The sequence below is a fragment of the Rhea americana genome, unplaced genomic scaffold (genome assembly GCF_003343005.1).
Source record: "Rhea americana isolate MKP2758 unplaced genomic scaffold, rheAme1 scaffold_48, whole genome shotgun sequence".
Classification (NCBI taxonomy): Eukaryota; Metazoa; Chordata; class Aves; order Rheiformes; family Rheidae; genus Rhea; species Rhea americana.
In genome coordinates, this window is record NW_028186623.1 from 5,130,478 (window position 1) to 5,142,134 (window position 11,657).

General features: G+C 49.5%; 1 protein-coding gene across 1 annotated transcript; it reads left to right on the plus strand.

Annotated features, from left to right (window-relative positions):
* PTS (6-pyruvoyltetrahydropterin synthase) lies at positions 1-3,587 on the plus strand. The gene is made up of 6 exons (XM_085316881.1): positions 1-56; positions 1,082-1,104; positions 1,488-1,574; positions 2,160-2,216; positions 2,549-2,619; positions 3,078-3,587. Exons 3-6 carry the CDS (start codon positions 1,548-1,550, stop codon positions 3,217-3,219), a joined length of 297 nt encoding a protein of 98 aa, XP_085173007.1. The 5' UTR covers positions 1-56; positions 1,082-1,104; positions 1,488-1,547; the 3' UTR covers positions 3,220-3,587.
* The last annotated feature ends 8,070 nt before the right edge of the window (positions 3,588-11,657 follow it).

An 11,657-nucleotide genomic window follows, 5' to 3' on the forward strand; every position in this document is an offset into this window, starting at 1 on the left:
CTTGAAGCTCTTCGGGAAGTGCAATAATCCAAACGGCCACGGGCACAACTATAAAGGTAGGGAGTTGACTGCTTTGCATGTTTCCGTGCCTCGCCGTGCCTCTTCCCCAGGAGAGCAAGGCCGGCCACGTGTCTCAGCAGTCTGGCCTGGCTTTTGGTGGCTGTTTTTTGTTGATTTTGTTTTTTTTTTCCAAGAAGAATTGAAATGAGTCCTCAACAGCAGGGCAGAATTGCAACCCATTGTAAATTAGATAGATAATAAATATTTATCTCAAAGTCACTTAAATCAGAGCAATTTCTTTATAACCTGTAATGTGTTGTGGATTATATTATATATATATATTATAATGTTATATTATCAAACGGTGATTTTGCTAAGCAAAATACTTGCAACTAGAATAGCACTGAATATTATTTTCACAAGTTCTTCTCATAGCAAGCATCTCCACCCTATGCCTATAAAATCAGATCTCTYTGGTTGACGGGCCAGTTTTAGACTGTCTGTATTGTAGGTACCCTGAAATGTCTACTGCAGAGCTGCTAGCTTTACCAGGGAAAAACAGTTGTTGGACTGAAACTATGTCCCTCATTTTAAGGTTGAGTTACAGAGAGAACAGTGCTTATATGAGAAAGTAGGAAGGATGTTCCCATTTTCAAAAATTCCTGGAAAACAAGCCTCTAAAACTGTTACAGAGCAGGCAGAAAAGCACTGAGGAGACCAGACTTGGACCATTATGCCTTTCTAGTTTTGTCCAGAAGACTTTGCTGATGAAGAGACTCTTATCTTGAGTACAAAGGGCATAGAAAGTAGTTATTTGAGAAGTCAGTTAGTCTGTGGCTGGCTGCAAGTGGCTTTTCAGGGATAGTGGGTATCAGACCTTGAAGAATGACTTCTTTTAGAAGCTAGGTGACTGAGTAGTTTTTCTTTATACAGTGGATAACCACTGTGTAAAACCAGTCCGAAGTTCTAAGTGTTAGGAAGCTCACGCTGGTTTGGGTGGATTAGTGGTGTATGGGCTGCCTGTCCTGGTCGCTTAGGTTCCCTGTGTCACACACATGACTTGATATCTTCTTTTTTTCAGTTGTAGTCACTGTGCGTGGAGAGGTAAGTGTGATCACCAATTTTTTCCATTCCGTAGAGCAACAGTATAGATGGGTCTCCATATTCCACAATTCTTAACTTTTAGCTTAATTGCTAGGTTTCCTGGGGTGTTTGAGGAAGCTCTGTACACATCACTATAGAAGAAGGTTTTCCATAACCATTTTTTTCTGAAGACAAATGTCCTTTTCACTCTGCACTGAATAGGAGCTTGTAGGTGACCATATTTAAGTCCTAAACTTGTCACCTACCTTTGGGCATAGAGCTTTGTCTGCCAGGACCTTACTGCAGAGCGGGTAGGTTCTGCTCTCAGGTCTGTGGGGCACCTTCTGGATGATTATTGAGCCAAAGGGAGGGACCTGTTTGATTCTCTCTGTTGTTTTCTCAAGGTGTTTTATTGCAAGTGGAAAAGGAACTTCTGCTTTCAGAGTTGCTTTTTACCCTCCATCATGTCATCATTTTGTGTATTCTGCAGAGTGAGTTGTTTTGATAGCACTTCGGGGGTTTTTTGATATTTCCTAAGCAACTTTTGTAGGGGTTCCAATTCATAGGGAGCTTGGAGAGGGAGACTGTATTCAGATCTGAATCAAAATTTTTAAAGCCTTTTCCTTGCACGTTCTGGAAATTCCCTGTCACTTGCAGAGCCTGTTTTTATTCATAGAGCTGTGCCTCCTGTGGATGGAGGATGCCCTGAGCTCAGGTTAGTCTTTGACTACTTTTCCCTGGTTATTTAGCCAAGCAATTTAATGTCCGTGTTCCTGCTTATGATCATGCTAAATCATTGCTTGAAGACTGTGTGTTTTAGAGCTTACACCAAGGAGAAAAATTCTCTATGAGACAGCGGAGCCACTGGAGTTATTTGTGTGCAGTATTGGCCTATGAGGACATCACGGGGTAGAGTTGGAACTCAGTGTGGGAAAGTGGATAGAGATTTTTCTTGTGGGTCAGATGTCTTGAGCACTCAGATACCCATTCACAGTCTGATTTGTATTGGATCATGACTGCCTTCATAATAAGGGCCTGTAGCCACGTTCCTAAGCTCCCTTTTGTTTTCCTTGCAGATTGATCCAGTCTCAGGAATGGTTTTAAACCTGACAGATCTGAAAGAATATATGCAGGTAATAGTACTACTTTCCTAGACATCCCCTGTGAGAAGTGGTTAGAGCTTAGCAATTTTGTAGTACCAGGGTGGAGACACTRTGAGTTGATARTGTAAGAAACAAAAAAGAAATTAAKAAATGATGTCAGACTTAAATGTTGTAGTGCGGTGATGTGCAGCACCACAATGTCTTCTGCTAGGAAGTTTACAGGTGGATGTAAGGCTCTTATCCTTTTGTAACATATTATTGCCTTCCTCCAAACTGAACCCCAGTACACTGTCCCTGTGGGACAGTCTTGCTGATATTGCTAATTGCTGCTAATGTTGCTAATTGCTGTTGTCTGCCTACAGAAGGCGATCATGGAGCCACTTGACCACAAAAATCTGGATAAGGATGTGCCCTACTTTGCTGAGGTTGTGAGGTGGGCCATGGGGACTCCTTGTGATTGCAGGGCCAGGGAATGGTCTCCGGGGCTCAGTCCTACGTTTGAAGCAGCAGTCTCTGACACGCTGTGTGTGTCGTGTGTGGTGTGCCCTGGCTGCCCTCCATCTCTGTGGCCACCTCGCTGTGGCTGGCCGGCTGCGGGCCTGCTGGGGCAGCTCCGGGCCCCCACGCTCCGGAAGGCACAGCTCGCTYGCACGGAGGAGCTCGTTGCGCACTGGCACTTCTCAAAGTGTGGGCAGCCTGGGGAGACAGCTATAACCTATTAAATATTACATGTGTTCACTGGCACTGGTTCAAGCCCCACTTGCATTCGGTGTGTCCCCTCGTGAAAGCTGCCCTCATGCTTCCCCTTGGCCTTTATCATGCCTGTTTTAGGTACAGTCTAGTCCAATGCTATTGCTGTCTGTCCTCAGTATGCTCCCGTTTCACTCCTAGCACCACTGAGAACGTTGCAGTGTTCATCTGGGAAAACCTCAAGAAACTCCTGCCCACGGGGACTCTTTATAAAGTCAAAGTGTACGAAACGGACCAGAACATTGTCGTGTACAAAGGAGAAGAAACAATCTCTGAGAAGTGAAATGAGCTTAAACTTAATTGATCAGAAACCCCACTGCCTAATCACATCAGTGAATTACTTCAGCACTGTGCAGTGTCTCTCTTACATGTAGGCATTGATTATGCATTTCATAAGAACAGGAATATGTATTTTACAAGAATTCTTGCAGCAATCTGGCAGATGGAGTTCAGGAATTTGTTGATTTGTCTGCTTTTTTTCCAAGACATTCCTGTTTTGCAAATCCCAACCATCAAGCTGATATAAAAGCTGCAGTTGTACTGTATTAAATAAAGTAGCTTCCTAGAGAGTGGATGGTCTGGCAAAGTATATCCTTTGCATTCACAAAAGGCTTTGATTTTCTCTAATTAAACATTGGATTAATTTATGAATTTTTAATAGCCTGGGCTTTATTTTTTGTTTTGTTTCTTGATCAGATAGAGAATGACAACTCCGTGATTTTTTCCTTTGGTGGTATAGACTCTTCCTGTGGCTAGCAAGTCTGTCTCTGTATGAGGAATTGGTATAGTGAATAATACAGCTGTTTACAAAGCAATTCTCAGTGTAACTGCAAAGATAAGGGGAAAAATATATTGTTGAGAATCAGCATGAAGAGCTGAGGAAAAAAATTAGAATGTCTTTGTTTGTTAAACTGGGCTGGCTTGCATGCTTTTCCCAGGACACACTGGCCTGAACACTCCAGGCAGAGGGTGAAAGCTGAGTGGGAGAGGAAATGGGAACATCTCAGCCCCAACCACGTAAGAGAGCCCTGATGCGGTGGAGAAAGTGTCCTGTGGAAAGCAGGGGAGGATAAACCCTTAAACGCTGGTTATCCAGCTGAAAGTGGCGCCCGAAGTTGCCACTCGTGTGAAGTTTTGCTACAAGAATGCTTTTCACAGTGTAAGTTTTCATTTCGTTTATACCTGAGAGTGTTAGCTTGCCTCAGGAGCAGAGCAGACAGACAGACAGACCTAATCCTCACCTTGCTGTAGAGTCRTCCCTGCTATAGGAGGCTTTCTGTTCTGTGTCTGATCATGGAGAGCTGACGTAGCCAGGAAGGACCTAGGATGCCTTGAGATGCTATCCATTAAAGCCCCCTAAAAGCTTGTAGGCACAAGCAGTCGGGTGAAATATGTATTTCTTAAGAAATTTTTATGAATTCTGTAAGAAGGGGAATAAACTCTCCTATTTTTCCTTCGTGGGAGAAGCAGTTAGCTGGTGCTCCTGTTGTGATGATCAGCAGTTACTTAGTTTTTTTCATAATCAGAACTCTGAGCCAAAAAGGTCTCGTAGGCTTGGTATGAATCAGTCATTGGTGCTGGTGCTTCCGACTGCCTCCTTTGCAGATCGGGTGATGCCACACTTTGTTCAGCATAGGTTGTTAAAAAAAGGATGAAGTTGAGATGTGTTTATATGGACACTAACCAAATAATTCTGAAGATTCCTGAAGTTGTAGGCATACCGTGAAAGCAGAGTGCAGAAGGAATGCATGTAAAACGAGTTAGGGAACAGTTATTATACAGCTGCAATTGTTGTTTTTAGGGTCATGAGATCAACTTCTCTGCCTAGAGGTGGAAGTGATAGTACTTTGTGTGATTCTCTTTATCACATGAGCAAAGTCCTGAAGGGGAGTCAAAGTAATTAGGAGATATGACCAGGAAGTTAGCAATGCACATAATTAAAAAAGTGACATCCAGGGTGATAATTCCCTTGCTTTACAAGGAAATTATGTGTCTGAATAGCGATAGCAAACAGCAGCATTTTGAAAGGTTTAATGAACCTTGCCTAATAGTTAATCTTGGTCTCGCTTCACTGCAGACTGAGGGCAAAGTTTTGTTCTATAGCTACCAACTGGGCTGGAAAATACCTTTTATAGTTCCAAAAAATACTTTGACTGCTTTCTCTTAAACCGTGACTGCTTTATATGGGCCACAGTTGTGTGTTGTGCCCTACCTTGATCCATTTTTGTTCAAACTTTCTGGGTGAGCTTCTAAAAAGGGCTTGTAAGGAGTGGCTGGACACGAGGGGTGTTCCTGCCAACCTTCCCCCCGCCTGCCCCATTTCCCTCCAACTTTTTCCCCACCTGAGAATGGTACCAGTCAGCTTTTTTTTTTTTTCCCGATGTGAGCTCTGGCCAAGGAGTTTTTGCAGCTTATCTGGATGCTCCTGCCCACCCATAGTTTGTCAGGGTGGTACATCATTCAGGTTTGCTGTAATAAATTACGTAGATCATACTGGATGATAGCTGCTGTTGATGAGTCACAACATGTTTGGTGTCACCACTGCATTACAGAGACTAAAAGGGATCATGCGRTATCTTTATTAGAAGGCTAATTCAGCTGTTGACATTGTTGACAAAAACAAACAAATGGGTACATCTGCGTAGCACAGGTCAGTGCTACTGCTAGCAAAAGTTAAGTGTTGGCCATAGAGGCTGGCACAAATTCCTTTTCTTTTCCTGCAGTGTAGTATGGCACTGACAAAGACCTGCAATAGCATGGGCATTTCTRTTTATTGCTGTATTGCGTGTTGGAGATATCCTTTGTTCAGAGCAGTCCAGTTTAAACGGTAGCAGATGTGGAGGAACTGAAATAAATTGGYATGTTGGGTAGCAGCTTGGGTGAAGCGGGTTGGCGGCATCAGAGCTGGAATTCTAATTGCTGGTATCCTAAGAAGCTGCAGTATGTTCTATCCGTTTGCCTAACTTCCTGGAAGGATATGGATTCTTTTAGGTGTGTATGAGCTCCATGTAGAGAAGTCTTTGTAGGAATCAGCCTCCAAATAAACAAGACGGTAGTATACGGAGAGAATTAACTTGCATCGTAAGAACCCCTGTGCCGTAGCTTGTTTATTGAGTGATGAAATGGTTGGAAGGAGGACGGTTCAGGTGACGGTGGGGTCTGGAACAGCATGTTGAAAGGTCAAAGCTGATCCCAGGAGAGCTACTGTGGGAGCAAGACTTCCAACTTCAGTGCCCGTGAGYGTAAATAGCAGCGTAACAGCAGCAGGATCAGAGTGTGCTTAGCAGGGACTGAGTTGGAACGCTCCGTTCTTCCTGTTACATGGAAAGAGAAATAATCAGATTCTTTAGAAAAGTGGTAGTGTCAGGGCAGAGCCCGAGTGAATGGGGAGCCTGTGCGAGAAGCTGGCCACCTTGGTGTCTGCTGCCGCATTCGCGCTCCCGCTGTGCTTCGTCTAACGGGACCATTTGGTACTGCCAACTAGAAGCAAAGCAAAGCCTGAGGCTGCCCAGTTTCAAAGCAAAGCTGTTAGCAACAGTCTCCCTTTTGTATTAATTGTTCCTAGAGGACATTTTCCCATTCAGCCTCACTGCAAGGAGAAGTAGTCTTTTTTCTGGTCTTGGAACACAGTGACCACAGGAGGACTCTGGGTTCAGGCGCAGCTTTTGCAGCGTGGGGAGTGGGAATTGATCATTTTCCCATGACGTCTGAAATTATGAAACAGAGCAGAGCATAAGGGATGCCATTACAAAAGGAGCAGCAAAGCGAAAACCAGCACTTTTTGTGAGCCAAAGTCTGGAGCTCGGTCTTACACGCCACTCCCTGGRCTGTTATTTATAGCTCATTGTAGTCCCAACAATGGCCAAGTTAATAAATAATCCAAGCGTCCTTGCTGATGAGGGGCTGTGCGTGGGACGCAGGGCCCCCGCCAGGAGCTGCTCCTCCGGCGCTCAGATGGCTGAGCGCGTTTTACAGTCCCTGAGCTGAAGCTTGCTCCTGTAACGCGGCTCCTTTGTGCGTGTGCGCAGTGGCAGGAGTGCGGTGAGCGTCCCCGGCCTTTCGCAGGACCTCTGCCCCGTCGGCTGCCCAAGACCAGTGGTGCCCTGGCGAGGAACAAGAGGTGAAATGAGGCTGCGAGAGCCCCCGGCTTTGTCCYGTGCAACGCACTGTGAATAGAGCTGGGGGCTCCGGCGGAGAAGGAAATGCCGCCCGTGAGAGCTGCTGGGCAACCGAGGGAGACGGACCGCTCCTGCCTCTGCCCAGAGCTCCCTGCTCRAGCCGCAGGGCTGACTCGCCTGGAGACATTTTCCTAGCTGTCCACCGCATGTTCCTCACTTTCCGGGGGCCCTGCCTGGCATGTGGGTCTGCAGGGGCTCAGGGYAGAAGTCTAGGAGGAATCTTGGGGCTCTGAAGCCCAGTTCCCTCCTCCTACGGGCAGTCAGCTGTAATGCAGCAAACTGTAYTTTAAAGCTCATTAGTTTTTGTTCCCTCCACGACTGTTATTACCAGCAGTCTGCAGGTGTTTATCTCCCTCTCTGTGCAACAGGCAGAGCAATCCCACCCCACAGAAGTGCAGCATGAGGCTCTGGGGAAAACAGTGCTAGAGCAAAGAGCAAGTGAGAAGGAGAAGGGGTGTTGTGAAGCTGTCCTCCTGCAGCGAGCATTATTTGTCCTGTGTAGTCAGTGAGGCCAGAGCCTGGGGGAAAGAGGGTGTGATCTTAAAATTACGCACAGGGGAAAGTGGTTTATGGTCAAGAAAACCTTGATTGCAGTATTTCCTGGTGTTTGCATGCTTCACCTTGCAAGTTTACTGTTCTTTTAACTGGTATGGGTGTGGATGTCCATACGTACAGGAGAGTCATTAGGATGGGAGTCAGACGCTCCACTGAAGCACTGACTTGGACAACTCACGGCTGCTCTAAAAGTTATTTTAAAATATCTGAGGATGTGGCAAGGGACAAAGCAATGCTGGCCAAAGAGAAATCACCTCTGAGCCAGATGTCCCTATTTAGATCTACCGCTGAAACGTGACTCTCTGCTACTGTCCATATCCATCTCCAGTGGGCTGCTAAGAGAGTAAACACTGCTGTTATTTCCACTAGAAAGGGACAAGTACAGGCAACAAAACACAGGGCTAAAGCTGCATCTTGTTCTGCAGCAGCGAGGTTTTTGGGTGATGTACGTTAAGGAAATAAAATTAATCTTTAATCTTGATCGATGGATTTCTCCCAAAATAAGCACTGCATTTTCTCCTGCTTTATCTGAGCAAAGAAACATCAACGAGTCGTCAGATCTGTAGTCCAAGAAGTTGGGGCCTGTTCTGCCAGTTTCTGCAAGGCATGGTGGGCTATCACAGCCATTAAACTTCAGGCGTTACAGCAAGCCAATGGGAAGGTTGGAAAGTTTTTAGTAGAGCTTTATTGCTCACAGTAAGACATTTGTCATGATCGCTCTGTTAATTATTAATAAATGATCTAAAACTAAAACCTCCCAGTAACAGATTCCCGCTCACGGTCAACTCAGGGTTTCATTTCTCCCTAAAAAGTGAGGCTTTGGGGCTCCTCTGGTCTCTCCTGAGAGCCTCTGCCCTGCCTGTGTAGGCAGTGAAGTCCTTGCCGGTGCCTGGACTATGGCTTGGCGCGGCGCTGCGCTGGCGGGCAGCTGCCGAGCGAGGCTGCGCCGTGCCGCGACGGGAGCGGGGCGCTTCACCGCGCGGAGCAAAGGCAGGCGTGCGTTTGCCTGGGCTTGCTTCGGGCCCTGCAACAGACTGTCAGTCAATATTTGCTGCCAGCTATGGCTTCTTTCCAAGGCGACCCAGCGTTGCTCCCCAGGGCCGCGGGGGCAAACRCTGAGCGGCATCCCCAGGTTTCGGCTCCAGCGTGGTTGTAGCCTGCAGAAGGGAGCTCAGGATCCAGCAGCCGGGCTGGCAGCCCCCGCGGGCGCTGGCTACTTGGGGACCTCCCAGGACCCTGGGAGTGCACTTCACGCCGTGTTTTCTAGGGGAAAGGGCTAAATCCGATGACTCATTTGTCACCCATGTGCGTCTGCGCAGCCCTGGGGCCCGGCTGGGCTCTGCCACGTGTCCCTGCTGCAGCCAAACTTCTGCACAATGCTTGACATCCTGATCCAGGTTTTGTGTGGCTCCGTGCTTGCCTCTAGGTGCGGGGAAGGAAGGCACCAGCATCTGTCCTGCTGACAGGGCTGGGTAATGTGGCAGCCCCTTGGGACGTTAGCTCCAAGTGAAGGGAGGGCCTCGCTCTGCTTGTGCGTTGGGGTCAGAGAGCTGAAGCGATGCTGGCTGTTTTGTTGGTGTCATTCACARCTCACCAGGGGACGTGATGTGGTGGGATGGGAGAGGATGGGGTTATCACAAGGGGACAGCAGCATGTGGRTGGAAGACAGAGACCTTATTTTGAATATCACAGATATTTCCCTGCAGCAGGACAGAGGTTTTAAGCTGTTGTTTCAGCATCTCATAAATTTATGTCCTCTTGCTTTTGTCTTTTCTACAGYAAAATTTTCCCATATTTTAGCCTCAGACAAATGTGTTTTACCCACTGATGTGGCTTCTTAGGCGTTCGATGCCTCACCCTTATTTGCTTTCCTGCTGAAGCACGAGAATTTCCGTGCATTGGATTCAAATTCCCAGTTACAGCACAGTATTTAGTGACCGCACTTGGGTGCAAGGACAGGTGTAGGCAAATTCCCCGCTACATGCATCTTCCTCCCTGAAACAGAGGTAAGCACAGCGACRGCAGGCTGCTCCTTCCTCGGGTCGCAGCCCTACCTCCGAGCTGTGCCACCGGCCGGTGCTGAGCCTCGAGCATCAGCTCTGCTGAGCCACAGAAGCCAAAGCGGAGCCTGGGCAGGAAGGCTGAGATGAAGGGACCCCATCTCCTCGCGCTCGCGGCAGGGCTAGCCAACATCACGGCTGCCTTTGGGGAGAACAGACCCCACCCCGGGGTGTCTCTAGCAAGGATATGCTGTTACATGTCTGTCCTGAGTCAGGGAGGTGTTAGGTGCTGGAAAACATAAGCCTGTTTTAGAAAGGCTGGAAGTAGGGGAGAGGGGCTGCWGCCCCAGGGGCTGCGTGCAGCGAGCCTGGTCCCCCGGAGAGGGTTTCYGAGCCTTGCACGGGCGTTTTGGGCTGTACGTTTCCGCAAGTGTTAGAGGGGAAATAACTACTGTTTGTGTCCTGACTCCTCCGCCAGGAATCACAACATTCCCTTGCAGCGAAAAACACAAACAGGCAGCTTCCGCGCTGCCAGTGGGACCGTCAGACGCGGCAGGCCCCGGAGCAGAGTTTCGTTTCCCTCCCCAGGGCACCTGGCAGCATGCCTGACCTCCCGCCAGCTGCCCGTCTCTCCTTGGCCCTGCTCTCCCCGGAGCAGCTGCAGCTGTGGTTTCTGCACGGCGTGTTAAGTGGCTTCCTTAACGCCCATCCTGCTTTCCCCCAGGGTCCTCCTTCCCCTGCAGCCGGAAAAGCTGAGGCCGCCTGTGCCCTGCTCTCGCTTGGTGCTTGCTGAGCGAAGCTCCCTTTGGGCGCAGCTCCGTATCGCTGTCCTCTCTGGCTCTCAGGCACCACGGGGCCCTGGGGAGGCTTTGAGGGCTGTTTCCTCCTCTGGTACACCTCGCAGGAGTCACACGGGTGCAATGGGCCAAGTGAGTCTCAGAAGCAGCTTTTCGGCCATCGCAGGTATGTTCCCGTTCCCCTCTTTGCGGGTCGTGGAGCAGCATCGGCCCTGCGAAGCAGTGCCAGCAGTCCTCAGGCTTCCCTGCCGCCACCTCTGTGCTCCTGTCTGGCTCCTGACCCTTATTCACCTGTAATTTCCTCACCATTTGCTATTATAACCTGGTGGTAGCAAGCTTCTGGGAAGTGAGAGTAGGCAGGCTAGATATAAAGCTGCTTGCAATTTTTTTTTATGAGCAGTGTTTGCCAACCAGGTTATTGGGCTATTTACTGCTTAAAATAGCCRTTGGGAGACAACAACGGAAAGCGAGGTGGACCCTGAGACGGCATGTCCCTCAGCAACGTCGCGGTGGTGGTGGTCTCAGTTGCATGTTCTTTAACCGAAGGTTGCTGGGTCTGATGTTCTGCTGCGAATTCCCCGCAGAGCTCGTAAAACCGTCTTTGAGCAGAGGAGCTTGAGCGCACGTGAGCCGAGGGAGCAACTCGCGCCCGGCTCAGCGGGGAGAGCAGCCCTCCCGGAGAGGGGGAGGCGAGGGCGGGGGGACCCGGCTCTGGGGACTCCGCGGTGGGCGCACGCGTGGTCCCCGCCGCAAGCGGGGAGGTGTTTTCCAAAACCCTCCCGCTTTGCTTTGCCCCCCGCGTGCTTTGGGAAGGCTGTTGGCGTCCTGCACCCCTCCCTGACGAGGGGAGCCCCGAGGGGGAGGCCAGAGGCGCCGGCGAGCGGGAAGGCGGACGGCCCCGGCCGCAGGGGAGCGCCGGGAGGAGAAACCGGCCCGCGCCGCCGTATAATTTAGCATTTCCGAGTAAAAGCTTGGAAGGTCACGGGGGCGGCGCGACCTTGAGCGCGGGAGCTGCCCTCGGGCCGCCGCCGCCGGAGCCAGGCCCCGCGGCGCGGAGGGGAGGGACGGCGTCGGGCCCGCGGCGCGGACGCCTGAAGGACGCACGGACGCTTCCGATGAGCGGCAGCGATAGCGCTGCTCTGAGCCCCTCTGGGCCGGGGGGCGAGGGGGATGAGCTTTAAGGACTTCTGT